The sequence below is a fragment of the Chrysochloris asiatica genome, unplaced genomic scaffold (genome assembly GCF_000296735.1).
Source record: "Chrysochloris asiatica unplaced genomic scaffold, ChrAsi1.0 scaffold00014, whole genome shotgun sequence".
NCBI classification, from domain to species: Eukaryota; Metazoa; Chordata; class Mammalia; order Afrosoricida; family Chrysochloridae; genus Chrysochloris; species Chrysochloris asiatica.
In genome coordinates, this window is record NW_006408532.1 from 21,237,837 (window position 1) to 21,259,270 (window position 21,434).

Sequence of the window (21,434 nt, forward strand, 5' to 3'; positions counted from 1 at the left end):
GTGAGGTGATGCAGCCATCCTCCATTTTTGCATAACACTGATTTTCCCTCTATGAACCTGGTCTTTGGAACTTAATCATGTCAGTAAGTAAGGAGTGGGTATATATGGTTCAAATTGAACATTAGGTTAAATCACTAGTCTCGCTTGTCACTGAAATGACTATCACACGTTTCCCTGTGTTGACTGCATCATATGTAAAACATAAATATGGAAGGAAGCAGAACAAACAGACACAAGAAACTTGGAAAGACAGTCAAATGAGACAGCAAAAAATATGCCTGTTTCAAGACTGATGTTACTTTTAGTAGGAAGACTGAGCAGCCAATTTTTAAGCATTTGGGACTTAGTCTAAATGAAAATGAGTTTGGCCTCTTTTCTACCTTCCTACCTGTTCATAACTGTCTGTTGTTATTGCTGTTAAGTGCTGTCGAGTCGGTTCTGACTCATAGCGACCTGTTTAGGGTTTCTGAGGAGCAGCTGGTGGGTTTGAGCAACCGTCCTTGACATTCAACCCAAGCTTGCAATCTAGTGCATTATCCTGTAGCGCTACACTAGGACCCCTCATAACTGTCTACTTCATGCTACATTTCTAGAGGTACACAGAGTGCTGAATACAGTCTCAGAAACCAATAAGTAATGAGTAAAGCAAACACAGCTTTGAACTTGAAATAAGGCTTTATATAAAGAAAAACATGTGTGTGTGAATCATTTGATTTCCCTTTTTCACATTCAAATTTATTGTTTTCTAGGAATGCAAAAATAATGGTCTTATTTGCTGCTGGTTAAAAGTATATTCAACCAACTTTGTTCCTTATCTTCTTTTTACTGTAATAGAGACAAAGTTTAAGGAAACACTCTAAGGACCGTCATTGTGATATAACCAAAAACTCAACCCAATTCAGACTCAGAGCGACCCTGAAGGACAGAGTAGAACTGCTGTGTAGGGTTTCCAAGACTATAGATCTTAATGGAAACAGACTGCTGCATCCTTCTCCTATAGAGCAGCTGGTGGTTTTGAACCACTGACCTTTCAGTTTGCAGTCAAGTGCTTTAATCACTGTGCCACTGAGGAACCTTCATTTTGATACTTTTTATAATTGTTAAGTGTCTTTGCATCAGTTCCAACTCAAAGCAACCCTGTTATAGGGTTTACAAAGAGTGGCTGGTGGGTTTAAACCCCCTACCTTGTGGTTAGCAATCCAGTGCATATCCTACAACACCACACTAAATTTACATCAGCATGGACACTTTTGCTGTCCACTAATTTGCCAGCTAAATGTCTTCCTCTGTTCCCCTGTCAAGTCAACACACCCAGAAAGCCCACACTCTCTGCATCACATATTAGACTTCAAAAAGATAATGGTTTTAAGAACCGTGGGAGAAAAACTTTTTTAAATGTGCTGTGGATGAATTTGAAGCTTGGTGAAAACAATTTTCTGGGAATGTGAATTAAAGTTCTTGGTAATTGAATGAGAAGAAATTAATTATGAAGTCTGTTAAACTTGGGAAATGTGGGTAACTTACGGGAGAGCAACAAACTTTACTTTAACTGTAATTTAACTTAATGTTCAGTGAGAATACCAAGAACACACCATGGTAAGGGTGCAGAGCAATGAACTCCATCTTGACTCCCTAAAACAATGCTTAGACTGGTGGGAGGGTAGGGATGAAAAGCGTGAGCTATCACCAATGAATATTTACGGCAAAACTAGTGATGGAAATCATATTTGTCCTCTAAAAAAGATAAGAGAACCATCAAGTTTCTTTACTTTCACCTCATTTTTTAGTATCTATGGTGGTCAAATGGTATCATGTTGAACTGAATTTCTAATTAGCAGTTTTACATGTCTCCATTTCAGATTTTTTTTTTTTTTTTGGAAATAAGAGTCCTGGTGTGGCACTGTAGGTTATTCACTGGATTGCTAACTGAAAAATCAGCTGTTCAAATCCAACAACCACTCTTTGAACACCCCATAGAGGGTCACTATGAGTCGGAACAGACTCAACGGCACCTAACAACAGCAACAATCAAATTTTTAAAAATATAAAGTAAGGGCAAGAAATTTGGTTTAGTTAAGAAACTGCTCAGAGCCACAGGTAGATTTTTCACTAGAAAAATCTAAATCTATATGTTGCAACACAAACCCTGGTGACACCTCACAAAGTTAAAAGCACCACACAGAGAAATTCTCACCACACCTTTGTAATTACGTTACCTGTTTTACATCTCGGACAAGATGATGTAAGAGCATATTCGTAGGTCCTTGTCTCTATAATAAACAAAAGGAAGAATTATTCCTTTAAATTACCACGTAGTGAAGAGAGAAAATTATTTCAGCATGCACAAGCAACCCACATACTGAAATTTTCATCAACATTTTTAGCAATGAAGTTTCACCCAATTAACTAGACCTTTTCACATATAAACTATGTGCCTTAATTTATCCTACTAAACAATTCCATTTTAGAAACAAATATTTATTGAACGCTTACTGATGTTCAATCAGGCATCTAAGGAACTCATAAAATATGTAAGCCCTATACTATATTCTTAGGGTGTTTACAATCTAACAGAAGAGACTGAATACTTACACTGAAAATAATAACAATAATATGAAGATGTATGTGCTCAAAAACAGTTACAACTAATTATAGGGAGTTACAGTTCTATAGGGAGAGAACTGGGTAATCTGGAAAACAAGGCTTGAATAGGGCTTTGAATAAAGGGCAAAATTCAAAGGTAAGAAAGGGATGACAATTCAAGTCGGATACATGGTTTGAGCACCTGGTATTTTCACAATGAGTAAGTTAACCTGGTGTCAACAAAGAATTTGCTTAGGACATTTTCAGCAAGAGAATTGTAGCAGTGTCCTTAGGTATGCTTCCAACAACTCAGTAAAATTCACTTGTCCTTATTCACATCTTTGGCTTTAATTATATACATATATGTTGCTGTTGTTATGTGCCATGGAGTCGGTTCCAACTCATAGCTTCCCTGTACAGGGTTTCCAAGGCTGTAAATCTTTACAGGAACAGAAAATCTCATCTTTCTCCCAGGAACAGCTGGCAGTTTCGAACTGCTGATCTTGCGATTCGCAGCCCAATTCGTAACCACTACGCTATCAGATATGTTGTTGTTAAGTGCCGTCGAGTCGGTTCCGACTCTTCAGGCATGTTATATTAAAAAGGGAAATACAGAAATAACCATAGGGTAAAATGGAATTAATGTTTCTTCTTTGATTGGGAAGTCTATTTCTCTATAACTGTAATTATACACAAACATTCAAGGAGATGTGAAATCTTAAGCTAATTAATAGCTATACCTTCAAAGAGTTGATTAATGAAATGTTCCAATACTCACTGTATTATAGAGCTCTTCCAGTCGGGGGATGGTAAGAAAGCGATGAAGGTTCACTCCATGTTCTATTAAGAGCTTCACAAAATCTACCCGATCCATCACTAATGCATCCAACATTGCTTGTTCTAGTGAGCCAGGCTTCAAAGGGTAGAAATAAATAAGATGTAAAGAGAATTCAGAAAGTATAAATAACTGAAGGATTACATGGGTTAAATTAAAAACTACACAGAAAAAAAGAAATGTAAAATGCAATCTTACGAAGAAGGGGGAAAAAGAGAACAAAAAATTTGCTTTAAGTTATAAAAAAAAAAAAACTTAAATTAATTAAGAACCATTTCATATTCTTGGACAAGAAGACTCACTACTATAAAAATTTCAATGCTTCCCAAATTAATGGACAGGTTTAATGCACTTCTAATTAAAATCCAAGCTTTCCTTTAAAAAATGGTAAACTGACCGCAATCACCTAAATTTATTCCTACCCAAAACTCCATTAAATTATAGTGAGGGTTTTGTTTTGTTTAATTTTGTCTTTTTCAAATTGAAAAAAAAAATTTCTTTTACTTTTTATTGTGAATTTTATGAAGGTTTACAGAGCAAATCATGAGTTTTACATTCAACAAACCATACACTTTGTTTCATTTAAATGATTGCAATCTCTTCCATGGACAATCAGTTAACAATATTTACCTCTCATTCCCTTTAACTTCTACACTCTTCTCTGTATCTACCTCTACTTTCATCTTTCTTCTGCCAACCTCCCTCTTTTTGTGTACTGCCTTCCCCACTATTTGCAATATTAAAAGGGGGGGGGGACAGTCTAAATGCCCATCAATAGAAGATTGGTTAAACCAACTTTGATTCACAGACACAATGGGATACTATGCAATATTGAAGAATAGTGATGAATCTGCAAAACCCTCATAATGGATGAACCTAGAGGACATTATGCTGACTGAAATTAGTCAATCACAAAAGACCAAATATTGCATGGGATTTTTTTTTTAAGAAATTATTCCAGAGCCTGGGGGCTCAAGACCATAGTCCCAGGGGACACCATGGTCAACTGTCATAACAGAGTCCACAAAGACAATGTTCTACATCTTACTTTGGTTGAATATCATCTGGGATATTAAAAACTCATGAGCAGGTGTCTAAGGTACAGCTATTGGTCTCTTCATGCGAAGAAGAAAGAAGAGTGATGAGAATTGAAGCACTTGAAATCAATTAATCTAATGGACTAATGGAACATGTGAACATCAGTCTCCACAACTCTGATACACAATGAAGTAGAAAACCTGAATAGATCCATAACAAAAGAAGAAATTGATCAGGTCATCAAAAGACTCCCATCCAAAAAAAATCCAGGCCCAGACGGCTTCACTGGTGAATTCTACTAAACATTCAGGGAAGAGCTGTCCTAATACATTTTATGACACAAACATAACCCTCATACCAAGCCAGAGAAGGACATCAATAAGAAAGAAAATTATAGACCAATATCCCTCATGAACATAGATGCAAAAATTCTCAACAAAATCCTAGCCAACAGAATACAGCAACACATCAAAAAGATAATACATCATAATCAAGTGGGATTCATATCAGGGATGCAAGGATGGTTCAACATTAGAAAAATGATCAACGTTATCTACCATATAAATAAGAAAAAAGAAAAGAACCACATGATCATATCGATTGATGCAGAAAAAGCATTTGAAAAAATCCAACGTCCATTCCTGATAAAAACCGTCAACAAAGTAGGGATTGATGGGAAATTCCTCAACATAATTAAGAGCACATATACAAAACCAACAGCCTACATTACTCTCAATGGAGAGAAACTGAAAGGAACCAGACAAGGATGCCCTTTGTCACCACTCCTATTCAATATTGTGCTGGAAGTCTTAGCAAGAGCTATATGGCAAGACAGGAAAATTAAAGGCATCCAAATTGGCAAAGAGGAAGTAAAACTCTCTCTATCTGCTGCTGATATGATCCTATACATAGAAACCTCCAAAGACTCAGTCAAAAAGCTACTAGACCTCATAGGAAGACTCAGCAAAGTGGCAGGATATAAGATCAACATACAAAATCAGTTGGATTCCTCTATACCAAAAACAATAGCACTGAAAAGAACATTAGGAAAGCAATACCATTTACAATAGCAAAGGATGAAATATCTAAGAATAAATGTAACCAGAGAAACAAAGGACCTATACAAAGAAAACTACAAAACACTAACCAAAATAGACCTACAAAAATGGAAGAAACCAAAAGAGACCTACAAGAATGGAAGAAACCAAAAGAGACCTACAAAAATGGAAGAATGTACCATGCTCCTGGATAGGAAGACTTAACATTGTGAAAATGTCAATACTGCCTAAAGCAATTTACACATATAATGCAATCCCAATCCAAATTCAAACAACATTCTTCAAAGACATGGAAAAACCATTACAAACTTTGTATGGAAAAGAAAGAGACCCAGGATAAGCAAAGCACTGCTTAAGAAGAAGAATAAGGTTGGAGGCCTGTTACTCCCCGACTTCAAATTTTACTACACGGCTACAGTGCTCAAAACAGCTTGGTACTGGTACAATGAAAAATACATAGATCAATGGGACAGAATCCAGAATCCAGAAATTAACCCATCTACATACAGCCAATTGATTTTTGACAATACACCTAAATATATCACAATGGGAAGTTAATAGTCTCTTCAACAGATGGTGCTGGCAGAACTGGAAAGCGATATGCCAAAGACTGAAACAAGACCTTCACCTCACTCCTTATACAAAAACCAACTCAACATGGATTAATGACCTAAATGTGAATCCCAGAATTATGAAGGCCATCAATAAAAAACTAGGGACAAATATGAGGGCACTAATTTAGGGAATACACAAACTACTAAACATTTTGAAAGCTACACAAACAAAAGTAGGTAAAATAGATGAGTGGGACATACTAAAAATTAAAAACTTATGTGCATCAAAAGACTTTACGAGAAGAGTAAAAAGGGAACCCACAGAGTGGAAAAACTCTTTTGCAATGACACATCAGACAAGGGACTTATTTCTAAAATACATACGGAACTACAACACCTCTACAAGAAAAAGACAAATAATCCAATTAAAACATGGGTGCAAGACATGAATAGACACTTCACCAAGGAGGAGATCCAGGCAGCCAACAAACATATGAAGAAATGTTCACGATCACTAGTCATCATAGAGATGTAAATCAAAACAACAATAAGATATCATCTCACACCAGCAATAACAGCAAAGATCAAAAAAGTTGAGGACAATAAATGTTGGTGGGGGTGTGGAGAGACTGGGATGCTTCTGCATTGCTGGTGGAACTGCAAAATGGTCCAATCTCTCTGGAAAGCAATATGGCGCTTGCTCAGAAGGTTAGAAATAAAAATACTTATGATCCAGCAATTCTTCTACTTGGTATTTACGCACAAGAAATAAGAGCCTTAACAAGAGTAGGTATATGCACACCAATGTTCATAACAGCATTATTTACAATAGCAAAAAGATGGAGACAGTCAAACTGCCCATCAACTGAAGAATAGATAAACAAACTGTGGGACATACACACAATGGAATATTATGCTACTTTGAAGAATAACAAGGAGGCTGCAAGCCACCGCATAAACATGAATGAACCTTGAGGACATTATGTTGAGTGAAATTATTCTGTCACAAAAGGAGAAATACTGCATAGGACCACTACTGTAAAACACTAAGAAAAAGAACCCATACTAAAGGGGAACGGGATTCTTTGCTGGTTACTGGGATGTGGTAGGTGGGGTGAGGGGAGGGAGGGGAAGGTGGAGCATAGGGCAGGGAATAGACACAGGATAGTTAGGGTGCTAGGGAGGGGGCAAAATACAAGAGGGGGAAGGGGAATGGAAGAACAAAGCAGATGGGAGAACAATTAGGCAGGTTTGCATGGGCTAATTGGGACAGAGGTAAATAATGATGTATGCACAACCTTGGAACAACAGGGCTCTGGGATCCAGGGATTGAGATATGGTTGGAATGAGGAAAAGGGGGAAACTAATGTTAAGATGCTTGGTTGTCTTATGAATCTTGGTTTCCCTTGCATACCATTATAAAATAGACACTTGAGAGGGAGAGAAAGGAATAGCCAGAAATATTACCATTGAAAGCTTGTAAGTCCATCTTCTGCCTATAACTGATTGGAATAGCTAAAATGGGGCTACAATGTGCCCAGTGAAGGAGGTTTCCTGCGGAGCCTCTGCATTACATAAAACCATAGGTGGAGTCCTGAACTGCATCCAGAATCTTCAGAGGTGGGAAATTTCCATTTGAAAGGACAAGCAGACCAGCCTGGAGTGGCTAGAAGAACAGAAGATACTTCTTGAAAGAAAGACCGACAGGAAAAATACAAAACAATAACGGCAGACCGACCGATTACTGCAAGAACAAGCAAGTTGTTCGCCCAGGAGACATCAAGGCAAGTGGTCGAGTCCCCTCAGAGCAAACCCCCTTCCAAGACTAAGACTCAATGGGAATACACGCTCTGATTAGTGACCATGCTCGTCACCGATAAGGGGAAGTGAGGAAAAAACAGCAATGAATTTGCGAGCTAAGCCCTACAATGTTCAATAGACTCCTGTGAACCCGGGTGGAGACCTGGTTGGCCAGCAGTGAGGCAAGACTTAGGGACTCTTGGGACCAGAGTCAGTGACAAAGCCACAGAGGACTAGAGTGGCGAGTGACGAGTCCAGCTGATCAGAAGAGAGGGCATATGCACAACAATACCCACACCTGCAGATAATACCCACTTCAATGACTGGATGATCAGAGCTCAACTAGAAGAAGAAAGAAGAGGGAAAAAAAAGAGTAATCTGATACAATTTGATTAATTTGACCTACACCTATGGATGCAGTAGGTCAAAAGAGGGAACAAATCTTTACAGCGAGGATCATCCCCATCCCTACCATACACAAAGTAGAGAGGGATGGGCAACTTAGACATTGGCTACCCAAAGGCAAGAAGTGACTGGTTTACAAGCTTTCAAGAGGAAAGATCTAGATCTAGAGGGCATGGATTAAGGTAGAATCTCCACTGAGTAGTATCCAATCTGTCTAGGCGGGGCTGATGAAAGGAAATGAGGATAGGTCTCTTGTGATACAATACTGAATAATTGTTATCAGGACTGCTTGTGAGGGTTGGAAATGTAAAGGCAGGCGTTTTGTAGCAAGGAGAGAAGTGATTAACATTGCAGTCTAGGAGCGGAGGTCCCTAGGACCATCAAGGGAGAAGAGCAGAGAGTGGGACCCTACCCTGAGAAGCAGTGATGCCAGAGATGGAGAAGGAGAAGATGAAGTGGAGAGATGGAGCGGCTGGGGACTTTAGACCCAGAGAGGGAGAGGGGCTGTGTGCTTCAGACCGGGGGACAGGCTTGCAGGCATGCGTGATAAGGCATGGAGGGGAATGTAACCATGGCAGTAAAATGATTTAGGATAGGATGAATGTATAACTAATGTGTTCCCATGTAAATCACCACATAATTCACAATAAAACATTAAAAAAAAGACAACAAACTTTTTAAATTAAAAAGAATCAATATCTTTCAATATCTATCATTAATATCCTGAGAGATTAAAAAATAAAAAAATAAAAAGACATTATATCCAGATGCTATTTTTATCAAGAAGAAAACATAGAAAAGAAACAGGGCAGAGGGTACAGTCAGAGAACAAATTATATTTAGAAATTAATAGTTTACTACTTGGTGTGGCAGGAGTCCTGGTGAGGATCGTGGACTAATGCGTCAGAAGGCAAAGTTGTTTGAACTGCAAGGTCGATGGTTCAAGCTCACCAGCTGCTCCATGGAAACCCTATACAGGGTCGCTTTGCTTCGGAATTGACTCAGCAGCACTTAACAACAACTAAATGTGGCATTGCGGGTTAATGCGCTGGACTGCAATGATGGTTTGAGCTGCAAAGTCTGTTTGAGCTGCAAGGTCGGTGTTTCAAGTTCACCAGCTGCTCCTCGAAAACCTTACACTGGGTCGCTATGAGTTGGAACTGACTTGACGCCACTTAACAACAACACCAGAAATGAAGGGCTTCTGGTGTCCGCGGAAACCCTGAACAAGGTCGCTATGAGTCGAAGCAGAGTCAACTGCACCGAACAACAACACCAGAAATGGAAAACTCTATAGAAGGCTTGGAAATTAAAGCTGAGAAAACCTACCAAAGGAAAGATACGGAAGTTAAGAGAAGAAAGATAAGAAAATTTAAAGAACCGTTTGTCAAGTCTAATATTCAAATAAAAAATTCCAGAAAGATGAAAGAGAGAGTTTCTATTGTTAAATGCCATGGAGTTAGTTTCTACTCATAGCAGCCCTGTATAGGATTTCCAAGACTTTAAATCTTCGAGGGAGCAGAAAACCTCATCTTTCTCCATCACAGTGGCTGGTGACCTCCAGCCTCCGACCTTGTGGTTTGCAGTCCAGTGCTTATTGCATGGAGCCACTGCACTCCCAAATAAGAGAGTAGAGGAAAGCAAATTCCATAAAACTGAAAAATATGATTGCCAAAGTGAAATCATGTGCCCAGCATAATGGATACAAACAGATGCACAAAACAGATCACTGTGAAATCTCAAAACAGTGGAAAAAAGAATAGTCTAAAAAAATTCCAAAAAAAAAAAAAAAACTTCACAAACAACGGATCAGAAAATAAAAAGCAGTGCTGGACCCTGGGAACTAAGGATTTAAACTTCTAAGGGAAAATTTTTCCCAATCTTGAATAAAAATATGTTCAGACATATAATTTTTCAATTTATTGCCCAAACTTCCTTTCTCAGTAAGTTACTCAAGGATGTTCACCATCAAAATGAAGGAGTAAACCAAGAAAGAGAATGGCATGGGATAGGGAAAACAAGAGCTCTTAAATGGAAGCGGTAAAAGGAATTCACGAGACCCTAATTTTCACTATACCTTCCAATGTTGTCCGTAAATTAGAATCTGTTTCTTGGCAATGTCCATTCTGTCCCAAGCCATTGCCAGATTTAATTGTTCTGATGCTGATAAATTTGTGCCTACGGGAAAAACAAAAGACAGGAGCAGTCATTCCTGGTACCTGTCCCTGTATATCCCAACTTATACACAAGGGTGGTTCCTTAAGGTGTTTGACTCTAGTTTTTACTATATTAAAAGGTAAAGCAGCTCTGCTTTTGCTTATTGCTCCCCTCTAATAGTGTTAGGAGTACTGGTGTGGCTCTGTAGGATAATCACTGCACTGCTAACTGAAATGATTCAAACTCACAGTCGTTCCTCAGAAATCCTATACAGGGTTGCTATGAGTTGGAACTGCTTTGATGGTGCTTAACAGTGGTTTTAAGGAGTCCTGGTATGGCACTGTAGGATAAGCAGGTAGAAGTGTTAAGGTTCATAGTTCAAAACCACCAACTGCTCCTCAGAAATCCTGTACAGGGTTGCTATGAGTCAGAACTGACTCAACAGCACTTAACAACAACAATGGTTTTAAAGGAGCCTGGACTATTATATAATAAACCGCAAGGTTGGCAGTTCAACCCATCAGCACTCCAATGGAGGAAGTGAGGCTCTGAGCTCCCGTAAAGATTTACAGCCTTGGAAACCCTCTACAGGGTCACTATGAGTTGGCATCCACTCGATGGTAATGGATGAATGGCTTTAAAAGGATCCCTGGTGATAAGCATGGGACTGCAAACCGTGAGGCCAGTAGTTCAAATCCAAATCCATGAGCCATTCCACAGGAGAAACATAAGGCTGTCTACTCCTTCAAAGATTTACAGGCTCAGAAACTCTATACAGGGTGGCTATGAATCTGAACTGGATTGATGGTAGTGGGTTTAATGGTTGTGAAGACCCCAAACCTCCAAAGTGTGCAGTGGGGCTCCAGGGCACCTCTCAGTCACCACAGAACGTCTCCTCCACCTTCTCCTTCCCCTCCTCCTGGCTTCATCACCATGCAGTCATGCAGCCTCTCCTCCGTCCCCACTGCCATGGCAACTTTGGGCAACAGCACATGATCTACACCCAGAGGGCGGGCGGCACCACCGCCCACAATATTCACAGCACCCACACACCTGGTCCCCAAGGCCACCTATCTGCACCACTGCTCCCCTCTACCAGTGTTTACTCACCCTCCTCAGCCCCTCCAGGCCTGAACATGTCCAAAGTCCCTATCCAGCTGCCAACACAGCCCTTGCCTGGCTTAGCCGCACACCCAGATGGCTGGTTTCCTGTATCAGTGACTACAACTCTCCACCTGTGTCCACAGACTCCCATGTTTTCATATAATAGATTTTACAGAGATTTAAAGGAATGTGGTGTTGTAGATCAGCACTGGATGCTAGCCACAAGGTCAGTGGTTCAAGCTCACGAGCACCTCCTCAGAAATCCTATGCTGAGCCATGGTGAGCTGGAATCAACTTGACAGCATTCAACAACAACAACAACACCATGGAGATTTATCCTATGGATTGTACAGGGACTATCTATATCATAATATAGTGTCCTCACAATGTCCAAATCATGTAAGGTTCTATTTCACAGAATGTATGGTGGAGCCCTGGTGTGGCGCTGTAGGATGAGCATTGGACTGCTAAGCACAATGCCAGTGGTTCAAACCCACAGGTTTCTCTTCAGAAACCCTATACAGGGTCACTATGATTCAGAACCTATTCAATGGCATTTAACAACAGCAACAACAATATGGTGGATGTTAAGTTATGCATACCTATGTTGTTGTTGTTGTTGTTACGTGCCGTCGAGTCGGTTCCGACCCATAGCGACCCTGTATAGGGTTTCCGAGGGTGTAAATCCTTACGGGAGTAGAAAGCCTCATCTTTCTCCCGCGGAGCAGCTGGTAGTTTCGAACCGCTGACCTTTAGGTTCGCAGCCCGATTCGTAACCACTACGCTACCAGAGCTCCTTATATTCCATTCAAAATAGCCACTCAGAAACACAACTGTGCCAATGAATGTGGAAAGAGGAAGTGAGGAACAATTATAACCCTATGCAGAAACTTACCCTTCAACAGAGCTGTTAGGATTGCTAAATCTAGGTCTTGTTGGTCCTCAGAATCTGCATCAAATATTGTAATCTGTAGCAATCGAAAGACAGAACACCACACATCTTGGAAAGAAACACTTTAAAAAGTACCCACAGAATTTTCCTCTGAACTAAAGAATTCAGGAAAACATTTTTCATTAATCTCAAAAACAACTTAGAGTTAGGGGAAAAAATCATATAGAATCCCGGTATGGCACTGTAGGACAAGCACTGGACCATAAGTTTAGTTTGAACCACAAGATGGGCAGTTCAAATCCACCAGTCAGTCCTTGAAAATCCTATACAGGGTTGCTATGAGTCGGAATTGTCTTAATGGCACTTAACAAGAAGAAGATGAAGGAAGGAATCCAGGAGTCTTGGTAATGTAGAGGGTTATCTGTTGGGCTGCAAACTGCAGGGTCAGCCGTTAGAGTCCACCAGGGGCTCTGTGGGAGAAAGATGAGGCTTCCTGCTCCCATAAAGATTTACCGCTGTGGAAACCTTGGGTCACTATAAATTGGAACCGACTCAATGGTACTTAACAAGAACGTATAAGAAAAAATTTTAAATAGGGTAATAGCTAAGTATGGGTACTTGGAGGAAAAACATTTTTAAATCATGGACATGGATTCTAATATTACATTGGAATCCTGGTGTAGTACTGTAGGATAAACACTAGATTGCTAGCTGCAAGGTCAGTGGTTCAAACCCACCAGTCACTCCTTGGAAGCCCTATACTGGATTGCTATGAGTTGGAACTGACTTGACATCACACAACAACAAAATATTCCATTAATTTACTATGCTAACTGTAATTAACTTGCTGCGCTATAATAAAAAGATTATCAGTGTCAATTCCAAATGTAAATAAAATCCCTCCTCATTTTGAAGGCATGCCAAATGAGACCCTTCTCTCCGCCTAGCCTTAGAAACTACGACTTACACTTTTTAACGTGAAATAAATCCCCAAGGATTTGTCATAATACAAGTGAGACAATGAGCAACTACTATGGCTAGCACAGACGTTCTTTATGATACCAAAAGTGGCCCGATGTGTGACTGATTTTTTTTTTTTTTAATTTTAAAAATCACCCACTACTAATAGATCTCAGTCTTTCCCAAAGAAAATATATTTTATATAGTAGAAGGATCTGACTAACAAAAAATAAATAAATAAAAGCCAAGACTGGTAAATTCTTGTCCCAGGTATGTCTAGAGTAAATGTCTAAAAGCCACCACATGTTATGTCCACATCCACAAAATGAAGAGATTGACCTAAGAAAGCTCAACAGGCTTCTACACATTGTTTTCTTCACATAACAGTCCCTCAGGGTGTAGGAATAAACTCAATTCTCATTGTACAGGGGCTGAGAATGTGCAAAATCTGTGCTTGAATGTGCAAAACCTATGCTACCTTCTCTATTCATTCTACTAATTCTTCTCTAGACCCTATTGATTAATGACTCCTTTAATTGCTTCACTGATTATGCCATTTGATGACAAGAAAAGACAAAAAGGTGGACTCATTAATCTGCTCTTCCCTTTATTTACTGAATATTCTGGGAAATACAAAGTAAGTAAAACAAGTATGAGACTTCAGTTCTGAGCTCAAATTCTAGCATTTCTTAATTGCAAGATTCTGGACAAATTACTTAAATTCCCTGGGCTTCAACTTCAGCTTCTCGAAAACTGAAACAATCGCTGTCATATTGAATTCATGGTGCTATTTCAGGTGAAAAGGTATTATTTAAATATATCTTTTATATAAATATAAAAAAGATATCATGGAATCACTGCTCATTGTAAACATGGTTATTACTGCTATTGTTATTAGGTCAACAAAACTCCCAAATAGTTTTCACATCTGTTTAGCCACATATTCTCTAGCCTAAACTTGTACAATTGGGTTTTTGAGACTGTCGGTTGGTAGCTGTGTACCGTGGAGTCGGTTCCAACTCATATGCTGTAAATCTTTACAGGAGCAGAAAGCCTCATCTTTCTCCCACGGAATGGCTGGTAGTTTCAAACTGCTGAACTTGAGGCCACTATGTTTGTAACCACTACGCTACCAGAGTTCTTTTTTAAGGCTAGATGCTTGAATATCACCAACAATTTGATATAACTTGGTCCAGCTTTCAAATTCTAGAAAGATCACACTGAATCAGATATGCTTGATCAACAAACTTATCTAAATCACGAATAAAGAATGTTTTGATCAAGGTACCCTAAAACACCAGACACTTTCCCTTTAATCTACATTATATTTATAGCCCATAGTAACTCACATTCCCCATTGTCTAATGACCACCTTCAGGATTTACTCAGGATACTATCTAGCCCAACACACACGAGTTCACTTACCCTCTGAAAATATTTATGTGTCATTTTCATTGTATTGATCGCTTTTCTGCATCACCGCTATATTTTCTATGTGCTTTTCCCAGGTAGATCCTGGAATTTGAAGACTAGGAAGCAGGCTGTAGAAAGCCAAGTTTGCTGAACTAAGAGTTCAGTAGAATCACAATCAAGTTAAAACTGAAAACGTCCATGTTTTTAAGACATTGTGAAAATCAATGCAAACATTACAGTGGTTGGAAATCCAAATTCTTTTTAATCAGCTGAGCCATAAACTCATCGTACTTACAGAATCCCTGTGCGCCATGCACGCCATTAGAATCTGAAAGAGGTGTTTGGACTGTTTTAGACTAAAGTTAAAAGTGGTCTGAATCATGCAGATGATTTCTTCCTTCACCTGGGGACGTAGAGTCCTAGGAGAGAAAGATGGAAACAATCCAGAGATGGAAACAAGACAACATCAGTACAAGAAACCCCAACTGCTCCACTTGACTTGAGAAGGTTTCTAGGGTGTGTTTTGCTAAGAAGGCAAGTGAACAGGAAACAAAAGGAAGCAGTGGTTCTGGAGGAAGTTGAATTTCACAGTGAGAATGGAATGATCTTCCAGGACCCTAAAAAGAGGGACACTGGGACAAGGTTCTTTTATATAAGAGTCAGTTCCGACTCTTAGCTACTCTGTATAGGGTTTCCAAGGAACAGCTGTTGGATTTGAACCGCTGACCTTGTGATCCAGTGTTTATCTTACACATGTACAATTTACACATGTACAATTCACACACCTTACACATGTACAATTCAGTGACACTAATTACGTTAATTATGTTGTGTTAAACAATCACCAGTGTCTAATGCCAAAATTTCTATCTTCACAAACAGAAACTCTCTGCTCCCTAAATAAGGACTCTCCCTTCCCACTCCCTCCTGTCCCTAGTAACCACTATACATTTGTGAGACTGACAGATTGCCAGGGGGACTGTGAATCCCCAGAAGTAATGGGCATCATATTCCCCATAATGTTTAAAAAGGAATCACCTAGGGTGCTTTTAGGAAGGAAAGAGATGTGAAAAAATAAAGGGGATACAGGGGAAATGGAAGACTGAGGTCACAAAGAGGATAAAAATCAAAGGTAAGGATAACTCCCCAGAGCAGTTAAACATAAGCAGTGATTGAGTTTTTATTAAGTAAATTAGTGAGGTCTGCATCCCAATTCTTTCTTGTTGTTCCTGTTAAATACCCTTCAATTGGTCTGATTCCAAGGGTTTCCAAGGAGCAGCTGGTGGGTTTGAACTAGCCGACCTTGTGGCTCACAGTCCAGTGCTGATTCTATAGCACCACACCAGGGTTCTAATATTTATACTGTAGTGATGTGAAACTGGAAGAATCACACTGAACTAGAGATGGCTAGAGAAAGATATATCTTCTTATTTGCAAAGGGAAGATAATTAAAACTTCAAATAAGTACAACATAAGCTCTAGATGGACTGAGCAGGATATCCCACTGTTTTTAAATAATGGCAAATGAAAGTGATCTGGGGTTAATACAGTACTCTCAGTCACAGTGGGGCTGGTTCAGTTACAATGGTCAAGTGCCTCAGCACCTTCTGCCGTCCTCCCCTAGAAATGCTTCATTCATCTAGTTAAGTCAGGGTTCTGGCTTCAACAGATTGTTCTTTCACTAAGGAAGGAGCAACTTTCTTCATTACAGGGCACTGTGGTGTTGATGAACAAATACAAAAATCACTGAAAAATAAATTCCAGTCTCAACCTCTGAACTACCAAGATTACTGTTGTTAGCGACCCTACGTAAAGTAAAACGAAACAGTATTTGGTCCTACACTATCCTCACAGTCAATCTTATGTTTAAACCCATTGTTGCAGAAACTGGGTCAAACCATCTCATTGAGAGTCTGATCTTTTTTTGGCTGACCCTCTACTTTAATAAGCATGATGATTTTCTCCAGGACTGGTTCCTCCTGATGATATGTCCAAAGTACATCAGAGGAAGTCTCACCACACTGGCTTCTACGGAGCATTCTGGCTTTACTTCTTCCAAGACAGTTTTGTTCATTCCTCTGATGGTCCATGGTATACTTAATATTCTTTGCCAACAGTATAATTCCGAGACATCAATTCTTCAGTCTTCCTTACTCATTGTCCAACTTTCATATGCATATAAGGTGATTGAAAAGACCATAGCTTGGGTCTAAGCCTTCAAAGTGACATCTTTGCTTTTTTAACACTTTATAAAGAGGTTTTTTGTAGCAGATTTACCCAGGGAAATAGGTTATTTGATTTCGTGATTAATATTAAAGACGTTTTACTACCAGTATACTATATCCATAAAAATGCATGGCTTAAGGAATTAAAATAGAGGAATAAATGTTGTTATGAAGTGTCATTGAGGCGGTTCTGACTCATAGCAACCCTGTATAGGGTTACCAAGGAGCGGCTGGTAGTTTGAACCTCTGACCCTGTGGTTCAACCAGCCTTGTGGTCCAGCGCTTTATCACACAGCACCACAATAGTACCATGATTTCAAAAATGAGAAGCAATAACTCACCCTTCATCCGCTAAGTGTTTGTGAGTGAAGGCCAAGAGGTCAGCAGCTCGGCCAGTACCTTCACACACCACCACAGGGTCATTGTCCTTCACGGTCTCCCAGACTGACAGGATCACATTGGGACCTCCTTCCACCACCAGACCCACCACAGGCACTCCTTGTCTTGTACCTGTTTCGGATCATGGAACAATATCACAGTGTTACTCAGACTGCCTACGTCAGCCACTCATGGATTTTCCAGACACAAGTTTTTCAATTACCAAATGTTCATTACTTGCCCTGGTAGAATAAGCACTGGGCTGCTAACCACAAGGTTGGCAGTTCAAAACCACCTGTCACTCTGTAGGAGGAAGATGAGGCTTTCTGCTCCCATAAAAATCTACAGCCTAAGAAACCCCATACAGGGTCACTATGAGTCGGAACCAACTCAATGGTACCCAGCAATAACAATAACAGCATTATTTGCCTCAGCACCTTCTCTGACTTTACTCAGGCTTCCTTACTTTAAGACCAAGGAAGGAGCTTGAACTTCAAATAAAATGTTGGACAAATATGGTGAAAGCATCTTTAAGTTTTCACTTAATAGAAAGACAGTTACAAGCTTTCAGTCCATTTCAAAATATAAGTACTAGTTGTTGCCATGCCGCTTCTGACTCATGGCAACCCCACGTGCTCAGAGTAGAACTGGTAGAACTGTGTTGCACAGAGTTGTCAGTGCCTGTGATCTTTTGGAAGTTAATCACCAGGCCTTTCTTCAGAGTCGCTTCTGGGTGGATTTGAACTGCCAATCTTTTGTGGTTAGTAGCCAGAGACTTAACTATTTACACCACTCAGGGACTCCAAAACATACGTTGTTGTTTTTAAGTACCGTTGAGTCAGTTCTGACCCATAGCGACCCTGTGTAAAGTTTTCAAAGAGCGACTGGTGAGCTTGAACCACTGACCTCGTAGTTCAAACGGCTTTGCAGTCTGGCTCTGTACATCATAAAGAAATTTTAACTTTTCATTATGGAAATTTTCAAGTACATCTAAAAGCAAACAGAATGAGAAAATGGATAGCCAAGCATCCATCACTCATAAGCAAAGCAGATCAACCTTTTGCCAATTCTCCTTAGACTGTAAATCTTCAGGAGCAGACAAGCCTCATTTTTTCCTGCGGTTTAAACCCCCATCCTTGTTGGTAGCTGCCCAATGTTTAACACACTGAGTCACGAGGACTCCTTCATTAAACTTTGTTGTTGTTCCTGTGTGTGCCTTCAAGTCAGTTCCAACTCATAGTGATCCTGCATAGTGTTTCCTTCTGAGGTGTAGGAACAAGAAGAGATGAGCAACCCTCAAAGGCTTTGACTTTTTCCTCTCTTCCATTCTTCACCATTTGCATTTCTTATTATGATTTTAATTTACTGTATTAAAGGAAGAAAGGCAAAGTACCACAGAGTCATTTCTTTTTAAAAAAAGAACACAACAGGAGCCTATATTGGTTACATTTCAAAGGTCTGAAGCCAGGGATTCCTCCTGCAGCTTTAGGAAGTGAGTCTTTTTATTTGTAAATATGCTCTGCCAACATCAAGAGTTTTCCAGGAACTCCATGAAGCCTGGTTTCCTAATAAGCCCAATATAGACTGGAAAAAAGAAAAAAAAAGGTATCTCTTGTCTGTATTTAATCTAGGCACTCTTCTTGACCACATGAAAAGAAATTAAACTATCAAGATACTTAAGTATTCTCATTCTATCAAAGTAAAGCTCTTCTGACCACTTCAGAGACAAACATAAATATGGCAGTTGTTAGTGTTGTTAAGTCGGCTCAGAATCATGGGTAGCTATGCACAAGTTAGGACGGACAAAGCATCGCTCAGCCCTGTACCACCTTCATGATCACTGCTATGTTCCGCTCCATTGCTACAGTCACTGTGTATTTCAAATGCCTTTCAACCTGGTGTTCCAGCATGTATCAGCATGATGTTGTCATAGGGTTTTCACTGCCTAATTTGTAAAAGCAAATCACTGGGCCTTTCTTCTTACTTTCTTAGTCTGGAAGCTCTATTGAAACCTGTCTGTTTTAAATATTTGAAATACCAGTGGCATAGCTCCCAGAATCATAGCAACAGTACCACAAACTGGCAGAAAGGTATTGGAACTATGATGGTGGTGGTAGTGGGTATGTGCCACAGAGTTGGTGCCGACTCATAGCAACCCTGTACAGGGTTTCCAAGGCTGTAAATCTTTACGGGAGCAGAAAGCCTCATCTTTCTCCCGCAGAACCGCTGGTAGTTTCGAACTGCTGACCTTGCAGTTAGCAGCCCAACTCGTAACCACTACGCTACCAGAGCTCCTTTGGAGCTATGATGTTGTTGTTGTTGTTGTTAAGTGCCGTCGAGTCGGTTCCGACCCATAGCAACCCTGAACAGGGTTTCCAAGGGTGTAAATCTTTACGGGAGTAGAAAGCCTCATCTTTCTCCCGTGGAGCGGCTGGTAGTTTCGAACCGCTGACTTTTAGGTTTGCAGCCCGATTCGTAACCACTACGCTACCAGAGCTCCTTGGAGCTATGATAGTAAACCTTATTGCAGCATAACAGGTAAAAGATGAGCTTTGAAACAGAAGAATTTTGCCTTTCTTGGGATTTTTATTCCCCCTCTTCTTCTTCCATCTTGTGCGCGCGCGCAAGTGTGTGCGTGTGTGTGTGTGTGTGAGCGCGCGCGTGTGTATGTGGGCGTGTAGCTGACTTACTGTTTTTACCATTTTCAAATGATATAATCAGTTCTCCTTAGAGCATTGTTACCAGTCCACTGAAATCACCTCCACATTCTTTTACTATAGATAGCAAAATCTTCCACTTAAATGCTACATTGCAGAAATGTCACCTGCTTGTTGATGCAAGCTCAGAGTTCCTTTCATTCATTTAATAAGGGAGATGGGATGGGAATAGGAGTCCTGGTGTGGCATTATAGGATATGCACTAGACTGCTAACCACAAGGTCAGAGATTCTAATCCACTAGCTGCTCCTTGAAAACCCTATACAGGGCCACTATGAGTCAGAACTGACTCAGCAACACTTAATAACAACAGTAGGAAATGAGAAAAACAGACTTTGATCCCTGGACCTTGCATTAGAGTGTTGCATAGAACCCTGAGTAATCCTATCCACATTTCAGGTAGCTTATGTTTCTGACCCCAACCTGGGTCTTCCCTGCAGAGATTCTGGCCCAGCCTGTCAGTCATTCCTCCCTCTCATCGGTAGACATCACATAACTAACTGATCCTCTCTCTTTTCCTTGATCTAATTGAGTGTCAAAACCTTCATTCACACTAAGTTCTATGTAACTAGCAACAATCCTCAGAATTCAAAGGAGGGAAAAGGAAGAGAGAGAAAGAGACATTTATTAAGGACATGCTGTGTTGTTGCTGTTAAGTGCCATCAAGTCAGTTCCGACTCACAGTGACCCTACGTAGGGTCTCTGAGGAGCAGCTGATGAGTTTGAACTGCCAACCTCGTGATTAGAAGGTCCAGTGCTTTACCTACTGTGCCACACCAGTACATTGTTGACGCTGCTGTTAAGTGCCTTCGGGTCAGATCCAACTCATAGCAACCCTGTAGAGGGTTTCCAAGGGGTGGCTGGTGAATTTGAACCACCGACCTTGTGGTCCAAAATGACCCTGCAGTCTAGTGCTTTATCCCTCAGCACCAGGACTCCACATTAGCATACACTATGTGATACACACTCTTCTAGGTATGGCGCTGTAGGATAAGCAGTGGGCTGCTAACCACAAGGTCAGCGATTCAATCCTACTAGATGTTCTTTGGGAAACCTGTATAACGGGGTGTTGTTGTAAAGTACCATGGAGTCGGTTCCGACTCATAGTGACCCTGCACAGGGTTTCTGACGCCATAAATCTTTACAGGAGCAGAACGCCTCATCTTTCTCCCACAGAACAGCTGGTAGTTTTGAACTGCCGACCTTGAGGTTAGCAGCCCAATTCATAACCACTACACTACAAGGAGCTCTGGGAGCGTAGTGGTTACGAATCGGGCTGTGAACCATAAGGTCAGCAGTTCGAAACTACCAGCTG

At 40.3% G+C, this 21,434-nt stretch overlaps 1 protein-coding gene across 1 annotated transcript in view; it reads right to left on the reverse strand.

Annotated features, from left to right (window-relative positions):
- The window catches only part of TRPM6 (transient receptor potential cation channel, subfamily M, member 6), a 178,452-nt gene that overhangs the window by 123,067 nt on the left and 33,951 nt on the right, over positions 1 to 21,434 (reverse strand). Inside the window, exons 7-12 of the mRNA XM_006835005.1 lie at positions 17,366 to 17,534; positions 15,095 to 15,218; positions 12,430 to 12,502; positions 10,351 to 10,451; positions 3,362 to 3,496; positions 2,217 to 2,270 (exon numbers count right to left, since the gene is read on the reverse strand). Coding sequence (XP_006835068.1) covers positions 2,217 to 2,270; positions 3,362 to 3,496; positions 10,351 to 10,451; positions 12,430 to 12,502; positions 15,095 to 15,218; positions 17,366 to 17,534 — 656 coding nt within the window. The remainder of the gene's footprint in view (positions 1 to 2,216; positions 2,271 to 3,361; positions 3,497 to 10,350; positions 10,452 to 12,429; positions 12,503 to 15,094; positions 15,219 to 17,365; positions 17,535 to 21,434) is intronic.